Raw genomic sequence first — 26,046 nt, forward strand, 5'->3', positions numbered from 1 at the left:
CCCCAGGAGTACCACCTGGATCAAATGGGAGCCTTTCCATTGATTTCAGAAAGATTTGCATCAGGTCCTGTTTGTGTCTAGATTTTGTTGTCAGACACTTTTATAGATGGGATGTTTTGATAATCTAATTAATGTGAATAATGTACTACTTCCGTTAAATTGTTTCTAAGGTGTCGCTTACACTACAAACTTATGTCAGTATTATTAAGTCTCTCAGAGGTGTGGAAAATCCACACCCCTGAGTGACATAGTTATGCTGACCTAACCCCCAGGGTAGACATCACTATGTCAATGGGAGGGCTTCTCCTGTTGACATAGCTAACACCTCTTGGGGAGGTGGAATACTTACACCTATGGGAGAAGTGCTCTCTTTGGCATAAGTATTGTATTGTCATACAATAGAAGATTAATTGTGTATAATGTTGAAAGCAAATTACATAATATATATTTATAATACAATATATAATTCCCTTACATGCTATTAATATTATGATAGTGTTGGAATTTAAAATATTTAACCTAACATGAAAATATGGCCAATTAACTGAAGATTTTCTTTTGTATTGTTACGGGAAAGTGATTTATCTAATCAATCTAGAAAAACTGGCTGGTACGGATATAAAGGATCATGTATAGCTTTGTTTGTTTGTTTGTTTGGAGATAGACAAGTCAACAATCTTTAAGAAAAATATATTGTGTTTAGCTGTAGGTAAGGTTTTCTGCTCAATTTCTAATGGAACAATAGAGATCCCAAGAGGCCAAATGATCTAATTCATCTGAAGTGAAATCAAGAGCTAGATTTGCCAGCCAGAATCTCTGAAGCACTCTTTGGCCTGGTCTACACTAGGGTGGGGGGTGGCTAGCTAAACCGGTCTAAGTTACACGACTTCAGCTACGAAAATAGCATAGCTGAAGTCTATGTACTTTGAGCTACTTACAGCAGTGTCTTTACTGCGGTAGGTCAACTGCCAACGTTCCCCTGTCAACTCCGCATACGCTACTCGCGCCGGTGTACCGAAATCGACGGGAGAGCGCTCGGCGGTCGATTTATCACGTCTTCACTAGACGCAATAAATCGACCCCCGCTGGATAGATCGCTCCAGAGGTAAGTATAGATGTGCCCTTTGAATGGCATTTCCATTTAAGTCTGTGGGGAGGTCTGAGCATGGAGCATTTCCCGGAGACAGTCCTCATTCATATACAGTACTAGTGGGGAGGTCACAAACAGCACTCTGAGAAAGAAAAAAGGAGCTGAAGTAAGATGAAGCAGAAAGCAGATCCTATTTTCATTCAAATATTTCTGGTAGTTTAAAAAAGAGATAAAAATACATTATAAAAAACAAAACAGGAAAGGAGCAGAACTCTCTGAATAATATTCTCTGTGAGATCCACACAGCCCTTGGACTTCATTGCATTTACTTTTCCAGAAGACAAGTTCTGATTATATATATTTTTTTAGCATTTCTTTTCAATAAAACATAAAAAGAATGTGTATTTGGTGGTGATAATGAAGGTTTATAAATCAATGTAATTTTCAAATTTAACATTAAATACAGCAAGGGCTAAGTACAATAACTCAGCTTAGGATTCAGAGTAGCAACACAGAGACTGTGTTAGTCTGTATCTGCAAAAAGAAAAGGAGTACTTGTGGCACCTTAGAGACTAACCAATTTATTAGAGCATAAGCTTTCGTGAGCTACAGCTCACTTTATCGGATGCATAGAATGGAACATATGGTAAGATAGATAGATACACATACAGATAAGTTGGAATTTACCATACAAACTGTGAGAGGCTAATTAGTTAAGATGAGCTATTATCAGCAGAAGAAAAAAAACTTTTGTAGTGATAATCAAGTTGGCCCATTTAGACAGTTGACAAGAAGGTGTGAATCATAGAATATAAGGGTTGGAAGGGACCTCAGGAGGTCATCTAGTCCAACCCCCTGCTCAAAGCAGGACCGATCCCCAATTAAATCATCCCAGCCAGGGCTTTGTCAAGCCTGACCTTAAAAACTTCTAAGGAAGGAGATTCCACCACCTCCCTAGGTAACGCATTCCAGTGTTTCACCACCCTCCTAGTGAAAAAGTTTTTCCTAATATCCAACCTAAACCTCCCCCACTGAAACTTGAGACCATTACTCCTTGTTCTGTCATCTGCTAGCACTGAGAACAGTCTAGATCCATCCTCTTTGGAACCCCCTTTCAGGTAGTTGAAAGCAGCTATCAAATCCCCCCTCATTCTTCTCTTCCATAGACTAAACATCCCCAGTTCCCTCAGCCTCTCCTCATAAGTCATGTGTCCCAGTTCCCTAATCATTTTTGTTGCCTTCTGCTGGACTCTTTCCAATTTTTCCACATCCTTCTTGTTGTGTGGGGCCCAAAACTGGACACAGTTCTCCAGATGAGGCCTCACCAATGTCGAATAGAGGGGAAGGATCACGTCCCTCGATCTGCTGGCAATGCCCCTACTTATACCTCCCAAAATGCCATTGGCCTTCTTGGCAACAAGGGCACACTGTTGGCTCATATCCAGCTTCTCGTCCACTGTAACCCCTAGGTCCTTTTCTGCAGAACTGCTGCCGAGCCATTCGGTCCCTAGTCTGTAGCGGTGCATGGGGTTCTTCCGTCCTAAGTGCAGGACTCTGCACTTGTTGAACCTCATCAGATACTTAGCTTAAGGAAATAGATTCAATATGTGTAATGACCCAGCCACTCCCAGTCTCTATTCAAACCCAAGTGAATGGTATCTAGTTTACATATTAATTCAAGCTCAGCAGTTTCTCCTTGGAGTCTGTTTTTGAAGATTTTCTGTTGCAAAATTGCCACCCTTAAATCTTTTACTGAGTGGCCACAGAGCTCACGAAAGCTTATGCTCAAATAAATTTGTTAGTCTCTAAGGTGCCACAAGTACTCCTTTTCTTTTAGCCTCTCACAGTTTGTATGGCAACTTCCAACTTATCTGTGTGTGTGTGTGTGTGTGGGTGGGGGTGTGTGTGTGTATATATCTTACTATGCATCATTACTTATCCATTCTATGCATCCGATGAAGTGAGCTGTAGCTCACAAAAGCTTATGTTAATAAATTTGTTAGTCTCTAAGGTGCCACAAGTCCCCCTGTTCTTTTTGCAGATACAGACTAACACGGCTGCTACTCTGAAACCTGAGAATAATTGTTTATTAGAATTACTCAGCTCATTTATTTATTAGGCCTCTGCTGCTGGTTTTGAGTTCCTCCTCTTACATCCCACTGACTTTTCTATTAAGTTAATGGAATTTATGGTAGAATACATGTCCTGTGCTAGAGAAAGTGCCATAGTGTATGTATGGTCTGCTGAGTGACCCACTAACTGAAACAGGTACCAGTAGAATCCTGCCCCTTGTAAAGCACTTTGAATATTTTAAATATAACAGATTTAAATTGGTGGGGAGGGGAGGGGGTTCCCCTCTCTGATCCATTGCCAGCTCCCTCCTGCTCCTCGTCAATTTCATTTGTCAGTGGGCAGTAAGGCCAGGGTGACAGGGTAGAGCACATAGATGTAAAGTGAAGCCAGTACACTCACTGCTGTTAAGAAGGAAAAGCTTAGTAACACAGACTATGAGAGAGCATTTCTGCTGTCCCCAGTCTGATTACCAGACTCACTAATTGTAAAGCAGGAAGTGTTAATAGTAGTGTAGTTTTGAAATCCTACAGGCAAATTTTGTATGTGATTTGTGTAAAATTATACTAACATTCAGTTACACAGGGAAGGAGCCCTTGCTTAAAGAAAGATATATATGTAGGATCTCTCTCTCTCTTCAGCACAATCCATTGAATATATTATCTTCTGTAATAATTTTCAAAAATGGCTCCCTTTAGGTTCGTAAATCCATACTCAGGAACCTAGGGCTCAAAGCTCAAAATCAATTAGGTGCCGAAGTCCCTATTTTAGGTATAAGAGTCTTAGTTTCGAGATCCCTGCAATCCACAAAACTCCAGCTGAAATTCTGCAAGCACCTAAACTCTGTTTTACAGTAAATGTTCCGTAGGCACCTGTGTTTCTGCCTCCCTGTAGTGTCCGGATGCCTATCTCCTGCCTAAGCCCCAGAATGATTCACAAATCAGTGATAGATGGATGTTTGGCCACCTAAATCAGAAGCGTGCCTAATAGATAAGCTTCCACGAAACAGCTGGGGGGCAGGGGGAGGTGGACTTCCCTCATAACTTTTAGTCCATGGGTTAAGGTACTCATCTGAGATCCCCAGTTCAAGTCTTCCCTCCACCTAGGGGGAGAAGGGATTTGAACAGGGATCTGCCACCTCTCAGGTGAGTGCTCTAACCACTGGGAGATGGGGTATTCTGATGTAAGCAGTCCCTCAGTCTCTGTTGAAGCTGTTGCACTGTGGATAAATAAGGAAAGAATCATTGGAGCGTGGGAACTGTATCCTGAGTCTCTCTCATCCTGATTCAGTGCTCCAACCACTAGGCTATGGAGTCATTCTCATGCTTGTGCTTTGAGTAGGTGATGAAGAACATACCAGGATTTAAGGAGGATGCTACTTCTTAAGTAAAAAAGATAAAAGCATTTCTTGGTAATTCAGGGCAAAATAGGCTTTACAAGATCATACCACTCGGCTGCAAAACAACTCCATGAAATTCAACCAGCATTAATAGTCCTTTATGGACAACACTTCTCCTGCACTGTGAACAGGGACCAGCAGAGGCTACTAAGCTCTTGTGTTGATTATCTTTCCAGTTATTTTTACAAAGATCCTTTTCATTTTCAAAATAGAAAAGGAGGACACATGTATATAGAACAGGAAATCAGAGAATTTGTATTGCTCACTTCTGAAATCATTCAAATATGTTGGCTACGGTACAGGTATTTACCCGTGTTCTGAAATGTTTTGCTGTGGCAGATACATTAAGCCTCCGTCTATGAAAACTAAATTTTGTAGTAGTTAATGCGTCCCATACTAATAAAGTAAATCACACTCTGGCCGACGTATCTTACATATTTAGCAGCAGTACATTTCCCTCAGTTCACACAGCTCACCTAATCTACAATTGTACTTGAAAAAGTTGGTGTTGATTTCCCTCCCCACCCTCCCCCCCAAACTTTGCATTCAGAACAGTTCTGCAGCCTCAAAGGCTAATTTGTGTTCTCTCAGAGATTCATTCAAAGAAGGCTGTTACGCTTTTTGATACAGTGCTAGAAACTTGTGGACTGAGTGTCTGCCACTGGACTTTTTGTTTTGTTTTGAAGGCTAGTATAAACTTATCTTCTGATTCACTGAGTTTTCCCTTATTCTCCCCTTTCTGGAAAATACCACTTTCCAATGTTCAGTGTACTGTATATGTTGCAACATACATTGATTATCTGAGCTTTCACCGGAGTAACAGCCAATTGCTGTATTCTTGTTTTGAACAGCTGCAGTTTGAACAGCTCACCCTCTAAGGGTATACAACATTCAGCTGATGGATTTACATTTTCATTAAATCCTGTTTCAGTGCAACAACCCATTTTACAAACCAGGGGCCAAATTCATCCCTGAGGTCAACAAAGTCATAATAGGGATGAAATTTGTCCCCCTTGTCAGTGAAAATGGCATAAGTGGTCTCGTTTACAATGAAACAGCTGCTTTTTTCCATGTGGACAGCATCCCAAAGGACACAACTCATTTTCATAATCAGAGGTAAGAGCTGGTACGGCCACATGGCAAAGCACCAAGCTAACAAGGGTCCTGTGTGTTGAGAGTTTATCCCCAGATGGTCCAGAAGAGTGGCTAGCCCCTGCTTCCCATGCTGTAGCATGTAGTGTTACAGCTGTGTTGGTCCCAGGATATTAGAGAGACAAGGTGGGTGAGATAATATCTTTTATTGGACCAGCTGCACAGAACTCTTCTTTAGGAATGGGAAACTAAGGCTATCACTACGCTAGAGAGCTTACACTAGTGCAGCTGCACCAGTTGCTGTAAGCTCTCTGTGTAACCGCTCTAAGCCGACGGGAGAGCTCTCTCCTGTCAACTTAATTACTCCAGCCCTCCTGCTCCCCCACCATGAGAGGCAGTAGGTGTGAATTAACCAACCTCCTGAGCTTCTCCTGCAAACATAGCACTGGCCACTCTTCTGACAGTGGCCAGTGCCAGGTGCCCCAGAGGGAATGAACAGAACAGGTAATCACCATGTGATCCATCCTCAGTTGCTCATTCCCAGCTTCTGGCAAACAGAGGCCAGGGACACCAGCCCTGCCCGTCCTGGCTAATAGCCATTGATGGACCTATCCTCCATGAACTTATCTAGTCTTTTCATTGACTTCACTGGGCTTTAGAGCAGACCGTTACTGCACAGCTCCATTAATTCCAGGACTGGTGCAGACCCACCTGCAAAAATGAACTCTAAGTAGTGTAGTATTTATTAGGGCTGTTGATTAATCATAGTTAACTCATGCAATTAACTCAAAAAAAACAATTGTGATAAATCACAGTTTTAATCACACAGTTAAACAATAGAATACCAATTGAAATTTATTAAATATTTTTGGATGTTTTTCTACATTTTCAAATGTATTGATTTCTATTACAACACACAATACAAAGTGTACAGTGTTCACTCTATATTTCTGATTACAAATATTTGCACTGTTAAAAGCAAACAGTTTTTTTCAATTCACCTCATACAAGTACTGTAGTGCAATCTCTTTATCATGAAAGTGTAACTTACAAATGTCATTTTTTGTTACATAACCGCACTCAAAAACAAAACAATATAAAACTGTAGAGCCTACAAGTCCACTCAGTTCTACTACTTGTTCAGCCAATCGCTAAGCCAAGCAAGTTTGTTTACATTTATAGGAGATAATGCTGCCCACTTCTTATTCACAATGTCACCAGAAAGTGAGAACAGGTGTTTGCATGGGACTTTTGTAACCAGCATTACAAGGTATTTACATGCCAGATATGCTAAACATTCGTATGCCCCTTCATGCTTCGGTCACCGTTCCAAAGGACATGCTTCCATGCTGATGATGCTCATTTAAAAAAAAAATGCATTAATTAAATTTGTGACTGAACTCCTTGGGGAGAGAATTGTATGTCTCCAGCTCAGTTTTACCCGCATTCTGCCATATATTTCATGTTATAGCAGTCTCGGATGATGACCCAGCAAATGTTCGTTGTAAGAACACTTTCGCTGCAGATTTGACAAAACACAAAGAAGGTACCAATGTGAGATTTCTAAAAATAGCTACAGCACTCGACCCAAGGTTTAAGAATCTGAAGAGCTGTTCAAAATCTGAGAGGGATGAGGAGTAGAGTATGCTTTCAGAAGTATTAAAAGAGAAACACTCAGTTGCGGAAACTACAGAACCCAAACCACAAAAAAAAGAAAATCAATCTTCTGCTGGTGGCATCTGACTCAGATGATGAAAATGAACATGCGTCGGTCTGCTCTGCTTTGGATCATTATCTAGCAGAACCCGACATCAGCATGGACGCATGTCCCCTAGAATGGTGATTGAAGCATGAAGGGACATATGAATCTTTAGCGCATCTGGCACGTAAATATCTTGTGACTCTGGCTACAATAGCGCATGCGAACGCCTGTTCTCACTTTCAGGTGACATTGTAAACAAGAAGCGGGCAGCATTATCTCCTGCAAATTATAACCAAACTTGTTTGTCTGAGTGATTGGCTGAAGGAGGACTGAGTGGACGTGTAGGCTCTAAAGTTTTACATTGTTTTATTTTTGAATGCAGTTATTTTTTTTTACATAATTCTACATTTGTAAGTTCAACTTTCATGATAAAGAGATTGCACTACAGTACTTGTATTAGGTGAATTGAAAAATATAATTTCTTTTGTTTTTTACAGTACAAATATTTGTAATCCGAAATTAACGTAAAGTGAGCACTGTATACTTTGTATTCTGTGTTGTAATTGAAATCAGTATATTTGAAAATGTAAAAAAAAATCCAAAATTATTTAAATAAATGGTATTCTATTATTGATTAACATAGTGATTAATTGTGATTAATTTTTTTAATTATCCTTTTATGTGTCCATTCAGAAGTTGTATTCTTATATCTCAGTTGTATAAAGGTCCCTAAAGAAAGGTTCTATTAACGTTTCCAGAATCCAGGTCAGGTTGGCCTTTGGAAAATTTGGCTATACACACCCAAACATTGCAACTTGGGCCTGTCACTGTTTGAAATAACATTCCTCCGTAAGTCAGCAAAAATGTGTAACAAAAATCATTTAGTCTGAAACGGGTCTTTGATTTAGGCCGCTCCAGAGCATTATCAAAGAGAGAGAACGCTGTTTAAGCATGGCTGTGTGCCACGGCCAGCTGCTTGTGTTCCATGATGCTGACAATGTCCTCTGTTTGAACCAGGATGCCTTCCATAAACAACTCAGTGACACTGCCTCTCTGTGTGCAGCAGCCCATATGCTGTTCTGGACCGTGGTCACTTGCCATTGGAAACGGTCATGGTTCCTACTTTAGTGATGGGTTGGCTTCGCACATACTTCTTATGCAACTGACAAATATACATTTTTATTTATTTGCATTTATTAACTGCACCTGTTTAAAAGTCTAGGTGGTGGACAATGTTGCTACCTAAATCAGAATTTCAATAAAATTGTAAGTATGTTCCTGCAAGGGATATAAATGTAAATCTGGGCAAAGGAAAATAAGGTCCCCCCCAAAAAGCATTTCCCATCCCTGCTTTCTCCAACTTCTCCATCCTCTCCAGGTAATCCTTTAACCAGTCACTTGCTCCCACCACTACTGCCGCTGAGATATGCTGGTACAATAGGTACACCTTGCAATGTGTCACCTGATCTTTGGTCTGGTGGGCCAAAGAGAGAAACAAGTTCCCACATTAAAGACTCTGGGACCAGTGAAATCCCAGTCCTATTGAAGTCAATGGCAAAATGCCAACTGACTTCAGAGGGGCCAGAATTTCACCCTCTGGCACCAACCACATCCCATTTATGCCAGGGAAGTGGGCTGTTAGCTTGAGCGCTTAAGCTTCTGCGGTCATATGTTTTAAAATACCTGCTTTCAGAATGAAAGTTCCCTTCTTCAGCTTTTAGTGTTTTATATAAAAATCTCTAGTGCTGAGCTACACACATTTAAGTCCCTACAGGTTTTCTATTGAAATCAATTGTGATTTCACAAGGCATGAGGCAGTGCTGAGTTATGTCCATTTTGTATCGTGGTAGTATTGAAATATGTGCACTGAGACCGGAATTTGACTATGCATATAGCTCCAGCTGCTGGTCCAGCAGCTCATGTATGGGTGTGTCTGAATTGGTCCCAAAAGTGATGCCATTTTGTACCTTATTCATTTGTTCTCAAACCTCATTCATTTTTTTCCAAGGGCCCCCATGTGCAGTATTTTCTGCTCATGAGGACACAATCAGATTTTCAGTCACTTGGTGCCCTTTAACTGCTGAACTCAGTGTCACAGATGCATTATATGGAAATTCTAGATCCCAGACTGGGCAGGAACTTGCACAATCTGTTACTAAAGAGGGAAGTAAACTGCACTGATTCAATCCCAATGAATGGAAACTCCCCTACCACTGAGGAAAGACCCCAGTGAATCAGTGGGCTTAGGCCTGATCCTGTGTAGTGCTGAGTGTCCCCAAATCTCAGTGAAGTCAAGAAGGATGGAGGGCACTTGGTATGTTGCATGATCTGGCCCTCTTTAGCCACATCTTTATAAGAGCTCCTATATGATTAGTTAGTTTGTGTTACATATGTTTTCCTAGCTAGAGGCAGCTTATAATTGGTGTCACGGATTCAGCTTTCAGTTTAATTCACTTGCTTCTCCCAGTCACTCTGTGGATCTTTTTATTGACCCCTTCCTTTGAGATTAAGTGGCAGAAAATGTAATCCCTTGAGGTCACACATTTTGTAGAAGGGAGAAAGCATGCTGGAGAAGTCTCATCCATTTACGACTGTAATAATCTCATACTGCCCATATGTCAGGGTGACAGAACGTTTAAAACATATTGCCTGGCCTGTAGCAGGCACGTCGAGTGCGGTCATAGCAAAGAGCTAACCTAAACTCCCTTTGGTATCTTAAGCCAAAACCACAGCTAAAAACAATGCTTGCTTTACTGGCACCTAGGACGCTTGTGGAAATCTCATTGTCTTGTGGCAAGAGCTGAGCAAAACTAATTGGTTCCAACTTGCAGGGGGATCTGATGCACTTTTTTCCATTCCAGTTGATGTAGAATTTCAACCTCATTTCCAAGTTATTTGAGTTTCAAACAAATGCTAAAGCAGTGAAAGTCAGCTGGTTTCTGTGTGAATTTGTAAGCCAGGATGTCCCTTTCCCTCAAATCTGCCGGCACCTCGGAGACTTTTCTTCTGGGCAGAAAAGAGGGACAAGCAAGATGCACTGCAACCTCTACCTCATCCTCCCTGATGTCTTCAAGCCTGACCAGTTGGCCTCCATGTGGAGTCACTTAGGACAACAGTCTAGTCCATTCTCCCATCTTAAAACTTGTTTGAGGGGTGTCACAAGATATGGCCCCCTCTCCAGCTTAATGCCTAGAAATCATCTTCAGCAGAGCAAGCTGCCTGCCCATCCCCATTCAGCAGCAGCAGCAGACTCCAAAACCTAAATTCTGGTCCTGCTGCTGCTAACCACATCGCCCCGTACAGTATTTGGTGACACCCCAAAATGCACTAGGGTAATGGAAAACCTAAGCTAGGGTCCCGCAGGCAGGACAAATGTGGAATCTTGGCCTGCCTTTTATTCGTATAGGATGGTAGGAAGCTGATTAAATAACTGCACAGCTGCGGGTGAAAGTATGGAATTGCTGTGGCATTACTGATTCTCTCTGACTCCTTGTGAAATTGTTGCAGCTATTATGCCAGGCATTGTTCCAGTTTTAGACAATGGGAGAAAATTCCCCCACCCCCACATTGGTGCAACTCTTATTGTCTGTTAGAAGGTGTCTTTTTCAGTGTTTGTTCCTGGATGTTTATCTCATTTCTTCAGTCCTGAGTTTCATTTATGACTATAATTTTGATCACTGTGGGGGGTTTTTTTGGTTTTTTTTTTTTTTCATTTTTAAAAGTTATTCAGTGGAGAGGGGCTAAGGTTGCAAGGAACGGATCCAGAGCTGCTGGGTTCAGATGCAATGACACTGAACCCTCACAAACTGGGCTCATAAAATTTTGGCCTAAAGAAGCATGGCATGAATGGGGTGGATTCAGATCTGGGTATCTGACTCTGAAATGCACTGAAGTTTGAAGAGGTTTAGAACTAGATTTAAGGTTTTTGGTCTATCTAGGATCTATTGATAAGAACATCAAGGTAGTCCATAGTAAGGCTTTTTACAACACAAACTACAGGTTTTCAAATGATGACATGGTCAAATCCATACAACAAATATGAGGAAGAATTCACCAAAATAGGCTGTCCTGACATTAGCGCCATCACTATTTGGCAAGCACATACTACATGTTGGAAAAAAAAGGGCTTAAATATTTACTTCAGTAAGATAATACTTCAGATAAAGAGTGTGGATGAAATCCCAGCCAGTGGCAAAACTCCCATTGACTTCACTGCAGCCAGGATTTCACTTTGTTTAACTGAAAGTCAAAGCACACTTTATAAAACCTTCTCAATGACTTACTCCAAGAAAAAAAAAAGGGGAAGAGGAAAGTTACACAGACTAAATCCTTCACTTAATAAATCTTACAAAGAAGTCAAACAACTACAGAGCTAGGACAAAAGCCCTTCTATAGCACACTCAACCAACTTTAAACCAATGTCAGAGAGAGATCTGGAGAATGAATGGACTTCTGAATGCTACCAGTACTTACTTGCCACATCATTTTTGCTTATGCAATGGTAAAATGGGATACTGCATTTTTACAGTGCCTTGCCTCTAAGCAGCTCAAAGGCTTTTTCAACAAATCATCACAACTCTCCTGCCATGTAGGTATTAGCTTATCCCTGTATGTAAGTATTGCTGGACCCATTTTACAGATGTGTAAACTGTGGCACCAAAAGGTTATGATTCTTGACCGAGGTCACAGTCAGGAGTTCCAATCCACTACTCTAACTACTAGACGAGCTCCCTCTAACATGCAAAAAGGTCCTTTCTGTGGAAAGGGAAATAGTACCAAAGAACTCCTTTATAGTACTGCAGAGGTCTCAGCTACTGCTTTGGGCAATTATCCTTTTTATTGGTTATGGATAGATGGTAACTGGGCTGACAGTCAATGTAGAGGCTGTTTTTCTAGGTTACAAAAGGGGAGTATGTAGTGGTGGCGGGGGGTCACACCTTAGTAAGGTTTCAGATCTGTTTATTAATGCATCATCATGGAAGGAGAATTAATTCAGCATGAAATGCGAACAGGAAGGTTTCTAACATTTAGGCATGTAACATTTTTTTAAAGTTATCAATTTAAATTGTGCATTATGTTTTTAAAATTTTAACTGCTAGAAATATGTCCTTCTGTGCTCTGATACTGTTTTCCTTGCACACGCAAATGATGGTTAAAGACTTGATTCTCCACTCTGTTACACCAGTATCTTGGAGTGGAGAATCAGCCCTGTAGGAGTTTTGTACAAGGAATGCAGAATCAGGCTTCTGGTGGGTAGCAATGTTGACTCTCTAAGTTCCAAGCAATGCTGAGATCCTCCAACAAATACTACTTAGGACTGAATGTTATCAGCTTCAATATTCCTTCCCCCTTTTCCAGCGCAAATGATCACTAAGCTGAAATATGTTCCCCACACAATATGAACAAAGTTTCTATTTGTGCTTAGCCTTTGCTTACCCTGCCCTTTTAAAGTCAGGGGAATGTTGCCTGAGCAGAGAGCGAATCACGTGGCCCCAAGTAAAAGAAATGTTTGTGAAATGTCTGTAATCATAGCCATAAAGACTATCTTAGAGTGCACATGCGGCAGAGCTCAAGTAGCAGTGCTGTACCTCAAGCCTGTGCTAGTTGGTAAAGCGGGTGGACTTGTGCTGTGGATATTTGGCCACCAGGAGCCAGACTGAGACCACAAACTCATTTCACATAAGTTGCCAAAGAACCATAACTTTGTTTATTACCAAGCTGAGCTAGTTTTCAACGGGTGACCTACAAGTAAAGGGTGCAATAGCCAACTGTCAGTTTCCAAAGCCATACAGTCCCTGTGAAAGATTCCCTCCTAACTTTCTGCTGTATTTCACAAGAACGTTGTTCACACAAAATAACAACACTGACTAAAATAACATTAAAAGCTGGATTTAATCAATCTTCTAGTCACGCTATCACATTTTTAGAATCAAATTAAAAATTGATGTAAGGGGTGCTTTTAGGACAACTGGATGTGGACCAAAAGATCAGATCCAAACTCCCCTGACCAAGTTTTGTAGCTGGTTCCTATCATTATGAAATACCCAGATCTGATTATCCCCAAAACTTGGAGAAAGTCTGGATCTCTGTTAATGTTCTTTCGTAAGGCCCTGTCAGATTTTTCTAATCTTTATGAGCAGATCTTTGCTCCCATGCAGAACTGATTGCAGGGTTGGGCCTTGGCATGTTGATTACCTTCATATAGACTATTGCTTTTATCTGAAACTTCAATTTTGAAATAATTGATCTGCTTTAACCAGAAAAAATTGCCTAGGGAGGTTGTGGATTCTCCATCACTGGAGGTTTTTAAGAGCAGGTTAGACAAACACCTGTCAGGGATGGTCTAGAGCAGGGGGTCTCAATCTTTTTCTTTCTGAGGCCCCCTCAACATGCTATAAAAACTCCACAGCCCACCTGTGCCACAACAAATGTTTTTCTGCATATGAAATCCAGGGCCGGCATTAGGGGGTAGCAAGCAGGGCAATTGCCTGGGGCCTCACACCACAAGGCGTCCCACAAAACTAAGTTGCTCAGGCTTCGGCTTTGGCTTCGGCCCCTGGGTGGTGGGGCTCAGGGGCCCGGGCTTCTGCCCCACGTGATGGGACTTCGGCTTTCCGCTCTGGGGCCCAGCGAGTTTAACACTGGCCCTGCTTGGCAGACCCCCCTGAAACCTGCTCTTGGCTTCCCAGAGGGCCCCAGACCTCTGGTAGAGAATGCTGGTCTAGAGTCCTGCCTTGAGTGCAGGGGACTGAACTAGAAGATCTTTCAGGGTCCCTTCCAGTCCTACAATTCTATGATTCTATGCTTTCATGTGTAATAAGAAATGAGACATTTGGTTAGCATAATTTAGAAGAAAAGGATTTGCTCAGTGAGCTTCGAATGTTCCTTGAACTTTAGGACAATATTCAGCTTCTCTATATAGACATATAACAGGGCTTCAGTACCTACTCTGTTCACTACCCTTTCACCACCAACAACGAAAAAGGTCTTCTAGTCTCGCTATGGGTCTAAACCAAACCAAACCAAGCCAGCCAGCCACACTGGTCTGTGGCAAAGCCAGTGAACAATGTCACACGCAATCATGTACATAAACGAGGATGCTCTAGGTCACAGACTTATTTGATTGGCAGAAATATGTGTCAACCAGAAGTGACCAGGGTACTTTTGCGCATTGAGTCATATTTTCTGTTTTTTTAACTGCAGGTTTCCCCTCATTCTGACCCGTCTAGTATCCTTGCATCAAAATATTGTAAAAATCTGTAAATGTTCATGGTTTTTTTTAATCACATGTAGCATACAAACTGCTGAATTCCTTACCAGGAGAAGAGTGTAACTGTGTTAGGATTTAGCCCACAATCCTGCAAACACTTAGAATAAAACAAGTAGTGTCACTGGGGTAAATTCTGGCCCAATTGAATTCAATGGTAAAACTCAAAGGAGCCAGGATTCAATCCATTGACTTTGCTGAGACTATTTATGTGCTTAAAGTTAAGCATGTAGATAAGCATAAGCATGTTCATAAACATTTGCTGGATCAGGAGAAAAATCCTTATGTACTTTCAAGAATCACAGTATCAGCAAGGTGAAAAGGTATGGTAAAGAGTTTTGTTTTAAAGGGACAGCATTAACTTAAAAATTACCCTTCTATCTCTGTTTTCTTTACCTGCTGTTGTAATATTAAGATCACTACAAGTGGAACAGATCAGAGAAGGGGCAGGAGGGGTGAATTCTCTCTATACTTTTCAGTTTGTTTGCTTTGTGTATTTGACAGCACTTTTTGTCGAGTGAATTTCACTATTTCTGCTGTATGGCCAATCAGTTTCCCTTATTGCTTGTGTGAGTATTTTGTATAGAACCAGGGAAGAAAAAAACATTTTTGAAAATAGAAAAATGTTATTGTAAAACCACCCAAAGTGTAAGGGGATTCAGAGACAGGTGTAGGACCTGGTATTCTCTTTAACTCTCATTTTTTGGGAGGAGGGGGAAGGAGTTAACTGATTAGCTTTCAATTTGACTGTGCCCCTTTAAACCAATTTCACAAGGTTCAGAGAGGGGGCTAACCATTATTTCACTATATCTTACTCCTGGTCCTGGAGTACTGAATGTGGCAAATAAATTAGAGCACCACAGAAATATTGAGAACATTGGAATGGTTCCTGGGTGGAAATGATAAGCTTTCATGCAAGGATGGAACAAGACAAGTATGCTGTGTCCTGGGAAAGGTGGGCCAATTTGTTCAGTCCGTCATTAAAGGAAAGAAACAAGAGCTGTGTGTATATGTGTGTGTCACAAGCTTCATGTTAATTTAGTAATAAGAGATTGTTTGCATTATGATTACGTTACAGCTTCTGTTAAATAGGAATCTACAGATCTTTGGGGCATAACATTAAAAATTACTAGACATTGCAAAAGTACATGCAATATATATATTTTTAATTCTGTAGTATGTCCTTCTGAATCTTACTTGCTCAGCTGACAACGTTTCTGATTTTTTCCCTGATGCCATGGAACAACAGGCATGAGTCTTCACTGCCTGACAGTTTGGATGTTTTTGAAAATCCCACCCAATGTTGGCCAATCTCTGCTCCTTCTGAATCCACCCTTTATGTAGTTACTCACATCTGTGTAAAGTGGTGATAAAACACTCCCAAACTCAGGGCCTGATCCCGCAAACTTGAACATGAGTATCTTTATTCATGTGAGTAATTCCACTGAATCCATTGGGACAATTCACGTGGTAGAATTACTCATATGTGTTTGCAGGATTTTCACCCATTTTGCATGGGTGTAAATGATTCCACAAGGTGGAAGACTGGAAAAACAGGCCCCATGAGCCCTTTCCTGGATCATTAGAATTAGTGAGAGTTTTGTTATCAGCTGCAGTAGGTTCAGGATCAGCCCAAACTCTATAATTAAAGAACAAATAGAATGTACTCTTCCACATTTGAAAGATTTCCTATGTGATCATCTTTGGAGAAATGTCTGTTCATTCTTATTTACAGTGTGTGTTATCTTTATCAAATATGTGCCTCTCACCAAGTCTTTGGACACATGTTCTCTGTATATGAACAATAATTTCCAAGGTAAGGCCCTGATCCTGCAAACTAATCTGCATGGGGGGGATCTTTGTGCATGTGAAGGCCCATTAACTTCAGTGAGGCTTCATGAAGGCATAGGGGTCCATCTGCTTGGAGCAGCTTGCAGGATCCAGGCCTAACATATTGACAATTATCAATAAAAATGAATCTCCTCACTTCACCTCCCCAGTCCCTTGAAGACTTAATTCTGCAAGTTGCTTAGCCCATCAGTGGGACTCTTTAAGATCCCAACCCTTCACGCTCTTTGGCACATGGGACCAGTGGAACAACTCAGGTGCTTAAAGTTGAATACATGTGTAAATCTGAGGATTGGGGCCCAGATGACTATGAACTGGCAGAATAAGGCCCCTATAGTAACAAAACCAGAAAGTAATATACTACTACAGAGAAACAAACAAAAGGCACATTAATTTGCACTGCAATTTATGTGCCATATAAATCAAATAAAAATAATGCAGGAACTAATAGTACATGAATATTTGGTTAAAGTGATGGTTTTCTGTAAAATATTAAGACAGAGCACAATAGGCAGCGAGTGGACATTGTTTACACAGTGCAAATACATAATTAATATTAGGGAGCATTTATATGGCACTTTACATTTACCAAGTGCTCTGCAAACAGCTCAGTAATGCAAAGCAGAATGAGCATGTGGATAAACAGTGTGTGCCTGGTGGCAGCAATGACAATGTAGAATGATCTGGCTCTGTTCCACAGGACAGGTTAAGATGGTGGGGGAATCCCCCAGGAGAGCAACCCCTGTGGCTGTTCCCTGGGTTGCTGCTGGAAGGGGGCAGTGGGGAAGTCTCATGGAGAAAGGAACCTGCTACTCTCTTCCTAGTTGGGGAGAACCCCACAAGGATTCCTCATGTTGGGGAATTCCAGGAGCTGTTGCTTGACCTTTCTTGGGGTATGACCATGGAGAAGTGCGTCTGGGTGGGAGCGTGCTCCAGAACTGGTTTTTTCCCCTGGCTATTAGGGGGATCCCTAAGGGAGGAGCCCCTTTAACAGGTTTCAGTGCTGCTTCCTGCTAACTATTTGTGTGTGGGGGTTCCATGCTGGAAAAGGGTCTCCGTGCTGCTGCCTCCCAACCGGCAGGGAGGTGTCTGTTGGGGGGGGGCAGTGTAGTGCCCCCCAGCCAGAGAGAGGGTGCCTGTGGTGGAGGGGTCCAAGTGCCGCCCCCCACTCCCTTACGATGGGGGAATGTATGTGGAGGAGGGATCCCAGTGCAGCCCCCTCGCCAGAAGAGGTTGTCTGTGATCGAGGGTCCTTGGTGCAGCCCCCATCACCCAAGGATGAGGGGGGTGTCTGTGGCAGAGGGGTATCAGTACAAGCCCCCCCCCCCGCCAATGATGGGGTATTTGTGGCAGAGGGGTATCGATACAGCCCACCAATGATGGGGTATTTGTGGCAGAGGGGTATCAGTGTAGCCACCCCCAGTGATGGGGTTTCTGGGCAGAGGGGTATTGGCACAGTCTGTCTTGCCTCCCCCACCGATGATGGAGTGTCTGTGGCAAAGGGGATCAGTGCAGCCCCCCGGTGATGGGGTGTCTGTGGCGGAGGGGTATGAATGTAGCCCCCCCGCCGTGATGGGGTGTCTGTGGCGGAGGGGTATGAATGTAGCCCCCCCCCCAGTGATGGGGTGTCTGTGGTGGAGCGGTATCAGTGCAGCCCCCCGGTGATGGGGTGTCTGTGGCGGAGCGGTATCACTGTAGCCGGCCCTCCCCCGGTGATGGGGTGTCTGTGGCGGAGGGGTATCAATCTAGCCCCCCCCTCCTGGTGATGGGATATCGGTGGCGGAGCGGTATCAGTGCAGTTTTCCCCCCCCCGGGGGGGTGATGGGGCTGTGTCGGCGGAGGCGTACGTTCCAAGCACTCCCCGGCCAGCGGCCGAGCTCCTTGTCCGTCCATCCCCGCGGGGGCGGGCCCGGCGCCGCGGCGGGGCGGCACCAGCCCGCCCTGGCGCGGGGGCGGGCCCGGCGGCGCAGTAAGGTGCTGAGATTCTGGGCGCGCAGCGGCTCTGGAGCTGCGGCGCGAGGCCGTGCGGGTGGCATGCTGTCCTCGGCCGCGCTGCTGGCGCTGGGCGCGCTGCTGTGGCTGGGCCCGCAGCCCCCGGGCCGGGCGGCCGCCGCCCAGGCCGTGTGGACCGCCTGGCTGAACGTGTCGTGGCGGGAGCCCGGCGGCGGCGGGAACGGCAGCGGCTGGAACGCGAGCGAGAGCGGCTTCTTCGGGCACGACTCGCCGCTGCAGCGGGCGGCCGGGCTGCTGGTGCAGCCCGACGGGCCCGACGGCCTCAACGCCTGCAGCCCGCTCACCAACTTCAGCGAGGCGGGCGCCGGCCAGGCCTGGCTCGCGCTCATCCAGCGCGGCGGCGGCTGCACCTTCGCGGACAAGATCCGCCTGGCGGCCGAGCGCGGCGCGGCGGGGGCCGTGATCTACAACTACCGGGGCACGGGCAACGAGGCGCTGCCGATGTCGCACCCGGGTGAGTGACGCGCGGGCCCCGGCCCCGGCCGGGGGAAGGGTCCCCCCGGCTCGGCCCTCGGTGACTGCGGGGGATCGTCCCCTCCTCAGCCCGGTCCCCGCCGGGCGCGCTGCCCACCCCGGCCACTCTCGGGCACCGCCCCCTGTCCCTTCTAGCGCGCTCTGGCTCCCTGTCCCCTGGGCTGGGCTCTGCGCCCCAGGCTCTGGCCGGGCTTCCTTATCGCATGGCAACGATGCTGCTGCCCTAGAGCTTCAGGGGCAAGCCCGGTTCGAGACTTCCCCTCTGGAGAAAGGTCTCCCGTGGAGGGGGCCGATGGCTTCCCGGTTCACGAGGCAGGGCTAGGTCTCCAGGGGTGAGTGTCCTTGCTGCGTTTTGGGATTCACGCCGAGGACCCGAAGAGGGCGTGGTGCTGTGCAGGTGTAGGGTAGTGGGGCTTGCAAGCTGAATGCATGTGGCTAGGCAGGCAGCAAACCTGCTGTTGCTTGCTGTAATAATGAACAAATAGCTGGCCACTAAAAGTGAATGGTCTTCAGCAGAGCTCGCATTTTTCGCCCCTCCCCGGGAGCGAAGTCTTCAGTAGTTTCTCTAAGATCTGAACAGAGGGAGTTTGCCATGTGCTAATGGAAAGGAGAATCCACTCAGCGGCAGTGTGTGCAGGGAGTCAAAAGGGCACTAAGTGGTAGTTTGAGTGGATTCTAAGGATTGGTAGTATGTGGAGCAGGGGTGGAGTTTGGGAGAACTTGGGAGGCAAGTAGGAGCATGACCTTGATATAGAAAGGCTAAGAGTCATTGCAGAGACTAAAATAGGGTGGACAGGAAGGCTATCTTGGCAGCTGTGGCTTGGATTGAAAGTGGAAAAGATGAGTGGGACAAGCCAGACATATGGGGGGACGGACCACTGTCTCAGCAATAAGATAGAATGGAAGAGTTTTGGGGGACAACGTAGGAGTAGGAATTGTGAGGGTTGGATGGGGGGGGAAGCTGGGGTAGAGTAATGATGGCCAGGTGTTGCCAAGACTGCAAGCATAGGGGAATGGTGGTGGTGCTGTAAGGGGAAAAGGAGGAAGCTGGAGAGAGGTTTAACTAGTATTCTAGCTCTTGATTTTGAAAATGATCTTCTGAACACAAACTGCTGCAGTCCTGAGTTTCCAGAGGGCTCCAGTGCTTACTGCTCAGAACTTCCCAAACCTGTAGCGGAGTGAAAAGCTGTCCCTGGCCAACACTTGGTTTTCAGCAGGGTGTTGGCCAGGGACTGATGGCATCTTTAGTCTGGCTAGTTTAGTCCCTTCGAGTGATTTTGATCTTCTTCGAAAGACAGGAAGTCCTCATGCTGACATGTCTGTTACTCTTTCCTGAACTCATACCAATATATCAGCCTAAACATAGCTTGCTGTTCAAGGCATTTTGTTGAATTTCTGATTTAATACATAACAGTGTTAAATACATAAGCTATTGCAGTTTAAACCTGAGCAGGTTGCTGCCTGAGCTCTCTGGGCTGGGAGAGCTGTGCACTGTCATATGGCAGCATGTGTTCAGACATATGGACTGGGGGTGGGAATTGTTTGGTTCTTTTTGCTACTAATCTAGTTAAATGTGCTCAGAGTCTGCTTTTCAGTCAGTCTACCTAAGGGCAGAGAGAGAGGCTGATGTCTCCTCCAGACATTTCTATTTTTAGTCAGTTTTCCCTGCATCCCACACAACAATCAACTCTGAATGGAATTAGTGTGGGTCCCACCCTTTGATCTTCATGTAAAATCATTTTATGCCTCACAACTTGTCCCTTGCCAGGTTGAGTTGTTTTTCCAGTACAAGTATCAAGCCTTTTTTAAGCAAATTTACCTTCTGCAGAAGTTGATGACATAGGTTCCCTCCACTTGCCGCAGAAAGTTTCCTGTTTGCCACTGGTGAGTGGGGGGTTTTCCCCCAAAACTCCTCATTTTTCAAATGAAGACTTAACAGTTTGATCGTCATAGTAGTACAGTCAAGCTAATATTTCATGGGAAGATATCTTAAGTTTGAGCACCAGAGTGGACATTAAGACTCTAGTAATGGAAAAAGTAGACACTTCAAAGGAAGTTCTTTTAAGAACCTAATATTGTAAAGTGTTAACTAACCTAGCAAACTGAAACAAAAACAGGGTGGCTTAAAACTTGCAGGCTTAAAACAAGACCTGAGAAAGACCTGGTGAAAATGGGGAAAGATTATTTCTTCACTCTTAAAGTGTTAAGGATAAATGGCATTTGTGTGGCTTTTTCCTGTGTATTTTTCATAAAGCACTCTTGAGGTTTCAGTCTTGAAAGTTCCTGGACTTAAAGAAGATAAATACAGTCATCCTGCTTTTTATCCTCTGTGATCTACAGATGAAGTTGGGGTGTGTGTGTGTGAAGAGTGTGTGCGCATGTGCAGGTAGCTGTTTAACTCAACAAATACACTGGTGACCCAGGGTTTTCCAAAAGTCCTCTTAAGAATCTTTTTGGTACACCCAGAATCCACATAAACATCTATGAGATGAAGAGTTAAATGCAGGATGGTCCCATGGGCCGGATGTGGCCTGCAGGCTGTAGTTTGCCCACCTCTGGTGTAAAGACTAATGTGGCCCAGACAGACTTGCCAAAGCATGGGCTTAAGTAAGGCAATGTTCTTAAGACTGGGCATAAACAGAGTAGCAGTCATTAACAGATCACCCTTAGTTTGGCATCGACTTATATCTGTAGCAAGAAGTATTAAGAGAAGGTAGTGAAGAATGTTTAACATGAACTTACAATATTAATTTAGTGGCAGGTGAGGATGAAAGTGAAATAAGGAGAACTGTCTAGTTTCGATTACTGCACGTGTAACCTTACAACAAAACATGGACTTTGTGCGCTTTCTGGTTCTTGAAATGAAGCATCCCAACCATGTGTCTGGGTTCTGACCTGAAGGGATTGTCACTAGCTTTGAAAAGAGAACTTTGGTTCATCAGTACCTGCACCTCAAACATTGTTCACCTAAATCACTGAACAGCCATCAGAGAGCAGCTACTTTTGATCACTGCTGACTCTTAAACTAGTGTCCCAGGGATAGGAGCATCTCCTTACCAAACTGTTTAGCCAGCCAGTCTCCTCCATGCCATATTTTTCTTAAAATCCCAGTTGGTGGAGACTTGGTTAGCTTAATTGAACAAGCTGCTGTTCTCCATGGTGTGTGCTGTGCTTGAAAGATCTTCTCCCTCCCCTTTGCCCCTAGGGTGTAGTTTTGAGTTTTAGGCCCAGGGACTCATGCCACAATTGTTCAAGGTGGTGATCCAGCATGATTCATTATGTGCCCTGGGGTATATTGCAACTTCCAAGCCCAAGCATGGACAAAAAATAGAACAGGAAGTTCTAAACCAGTGCATTCCAATCTTTTTGTCTGAAGCTGTCCCTCTGTAGTAATTGCCTTATGGTACCTCATGAATCCTTGCACTGTGCCATGACAATTGCCGCACCTAATTTGTGGTGCTGCCATTCTCTCTTCTTGTGTCCTTTGACTGTTTTGTCTCCTATTTTTCACTGTTTCTACTTCATTACCTTTCCTGAGTCTTCTGATCTCTTCTCTCTCCCTACCCTCCAGTGCTCTCCTCTGCTTTTTCTGTTATCTGTCTTCCAACTGCTGTATTTCCTGTGTCTCTGCCCCTGACAGTGCTGGCCTTTCTCTTCTCTTCCCAATTATCCTGCTTGCCGGGGACAGTGAATGTTTGTCTGTCCCCTAGCAGAGGGTAGGAATGTGGAGGAAGTGGTGCATGAAGCTCTGGTGATTCTGTCTGGTTCAGTGAAACTTTGTTGACAAGGCAACAGAAGAAGCAGTGTCCTCTGCAAAGAGGATGGGGATGGCAATGCATCACTGTTTGTTCTTTGGGGACAGAATAGCAGAAAAGTAAAGGGGAAGTGAAGTTAAGATATTAAAATGCAGTTCTTTTCTTAAAAAAAAAAAAAAAAAGGGAAGAAGAAACAACATGTATTTTAATAGTTCTTACCCCTATATGTAGTCAGTCCTGTCTGCTGACTTGGGGGACAAATCTGCAACTGTTAACGCTTTACAGCAGTACATGGAAGGAACTAGATTTTGTTCCTTCTACTGCATCACTAACAGAATAATTTGAGTTCAGTCAGCTATCTATCCATGCCTACTAACGATCCTGTGGGCACAATCTGACCCATAGAACCTTTATTACAGGTGGCGGTGCTTGGGAAGGAAAGAAACCAGTTCGACCCTTATTCCAGGCCCAGCTTCTGGGTCTGACAATTGGAAAAAACACTTGTAAATGAAGCGAATATATTTCATATGAAATACTACCAACCTGAACATGGACCCGGTAATGCCATATCTAGAATCACACTTGGAGCAAGAAGACAGACTGAAACAGGGAAGGAAAAACATGTACAGAAATAGCTTACTCAGTAAGTCCTAGGATTTTTACCTCATAGTTTCCCACCTTGTGTATCACTGGTGTGACTCCCTCCAGAGGGAGTAACAATGGGAATCCTAGTGTAGAGATTACCAGGATTTTGCCCACTGTCATCTGGGGCTTCTCCAAAGGCCAACTTTGTGTAAGTAAACTTTCAGCTCATTTTTTGTTGAAACCTAAATAAATAGTAAATTGGAGAAGTGCAGCTCCATGATATTTGAAACTAAAAGCTCACATATTCTGATTTGAGTCTAAATTTATTGTAGGCATGCATGGAACAGTGACTGAAATATCTTAATCTGCCTTTGCTAGCATGAAATAGACTATTGGAGACCGTGCTTCTGGGAAGACATTGGTGCAGGGCAGTAATGCAGCCACATTGAGGGAGAATTGGAGCAGGTGGGGGGAATAGATTTCAGCTGAGGAAATGATGGTAAAAACAGGTGGGGCTGAAGTTAAATATTGTTGCCGACGCAAGAATATGCAAACCGTCTTTCTGTCCACTAAGAGGTTATGGATGGAAGCTTTCATGTACTGCCAGACAAAGAACAAAAGCCCTCTTGGATGGACTTGCACATGAGTAATGTAAAATATGTTGACTCTTCTCTCCTTCACAGGATCTCTGCTGCCACGAAACTTTCCAACTCCTAATATAGGCTTATCTTCTAGACGTGCAATAAACTGTATTTTTTTTGTATGATTATCAAACTTATCTTTTGAGGTAGAATTCTTATTTAGAGGCTCAAACATTCCTGTACATTTAAGTAACTTTTATTTTTAGTCATTTCACTTTAAGAGGCTTGCGTTATTTAATTACTGTGCACACATTGAGAGGGCTAGATTAATTCTGTTTTGTTTGCATCAGTCTTATGTCTAGAAATTAATGGTACATCGGTTTGTCAAAATTACCATTAAAAACACACACAATACAAAAATAGCCAAATCAGATATAATATCCTACCTAATACCTTCTAGTATCTAAAATGTCAAGGATTTAATGGAGTCTGATGTCATATGTATTTAGTAATTTTGTAAGCATTATATCTTATCAACAAGTAAACATCAGTTTTAATTATACTCATTTCAAGATGATGGTGCCTTTCTGTGGCAGGCTGAACATGGTTTCAAAGTATAATATTATGGGCTGATAATTGCTGACCTCTGTAACATATATTGGCCTTCAAAAGCAAACATGTGATTGGGGAAAGATTGAAACAGAGCAAGACCAAAGTACATAAAATGAGTTCAGTTAGCTTTAAAGGGTTCTTTAATAGACTTGAGCGAACCAGAATGTTAAGTGGTTTTCCTGTCAGGGTACATTAATAGCTTTGGAAATTCTTTAAGTGTTAAGAGTAATATGTCTTGAAGATCTGCAAAGAAAGTACAATGCGATCTTTTTTTTTTAACTTCCTTCTTCCAATGCTCAGATCTGCTGGCCTCTGCTGGCCTTGAATGACAGATCATCTGGCTTTGTGAGTGCTATACCTGAGAGAGCCTGAGCAGACATTGGCTAAAAATAACCAACAAATGTATCAAGGAAAGAATACTAGCCAAGCAGGGGTGTTGCTGTCATGAAGCGCAGAAGTCAAGAGGCACAGTTTCTAGGGTATCCTATATTAACAAACTAGGATTAAAAAGGATCTGAGAGTCTAAACTTGGATCAATATATGAAAAAGAAGCTGGTGAGGTTAAAACCTTTAATGCCAATAGTAAAACTTGTACTGAAGGGATTAATTGCCACCAGCAAAAACAGCATACCATCTCTTAAGTTACTTGAGGAAGCAGTAGTCAGCAAGAAGACTAGCTGTGTCCTGTTCAGGCTTGTTATGAAGCATGGTTTTTAGAAACAAGCAGTAAAGGAAACTAAACTCTAAAAGAGAAAAGGATTGAGATCTGTGGTAAGTATTATGATTGGTATATCCTAAAGTAGCCTGTTTTTTAACACTATATTTGTGAATGGTAAATAAACAATCCTTTGCTCCTTTTGAAAGAGCAGAATCATAGAAATGTAAGGCTGGAAGGGACCTTGAGATGTCATCTGGTCAACCCACCATGCTGAGGCAGGACCAAGTATAATTATACCATCCTTGACTGGTGTTAGTCTAAGCTGTTACTAAAAACCTCTGATGACAGGGATTCCACAACCTCCCTTGAAATCCTGTTCGGTAATTAGTTATCTTTATAGTTAGTCTTTCCTAGTATCTAACCTAAATCTCTCTTGCTTCAGAGTCAGCTGATTACTTCTTGTCCTACCTTCAGTGAATGTGGAGAACAATTGATTGCCATCCTCTTTATAATAGCCTTAACATATTGAAGGCTATCGGGTCCCCCCTCGATCCTCGTTCTCAAGACTAAACATACCCAGTTTTTTATCCTTTCCTCATAGGTCAGGTTTTCTAAATCTTTTATCATTTTTCTTGCTCTCCTCTGGATTCTCTCCACTTTGTCCACATATTTCCTAAATTGTGGTGCCCAAAACCAGACAATATTCAGCTGAGGCCTCATCGAGGCCAAGCCTTACCTTCCATGTCTTACATATGACAGTCCTGTTAATACACACCGAAATGATACTGGTCTGCCTTGCAGCTGCATAACACTGTTGATTCATAGCCAATTTGTGATCCACTATACTTTGCAGATCCTTTTCAGCACTACCACTGCCTAGCTAGTTATTCCCCATTTTTG

General features: G+C 43.4%; 1 protein-coding gene across 2 annotated transcripts in view; it reads left to right on the forward strand.

Moving 5' to 3' along the window:
- Nucleotides 1–26,046, forward strand: part of RNF128 (ring finger protein 128) — a 64,579-nt gene that overhangs the window by 1,672 nt on the left and 36,861 nt on the right. Inside the window, exon 1 of one of the 2 annotated variants that reach the window (XM_074962599.1) lies at nucleotides 18,503–18,935. The exons of the other annotated variant lie outside the window; for it this stretch is intronic. Within the exon in view, the coding sequence (XP_074818700.1) occupies nucleotides 18,503–18,935 (433 nt within the window). Of the gene's footprint in view, nucleotides 1–18,502; nucleotides 18,936–26,046 lie in introns of those variants that run through there. 2 annotated transcript variants of the gene reach the window in all.

This window comes from Natator depressus, chromosome 9, assembly GCF_965152275.1.
Source record: "Natator depressus isolate rNatDep1 chromosome 9, rNatDep2.hap1, whole genome shotgun sequence".
Lineage (NCBI taxonomy): Eukaryota > Metazoa > Chordata > Testudines > Cheloniidae > Natator > Natator depressus.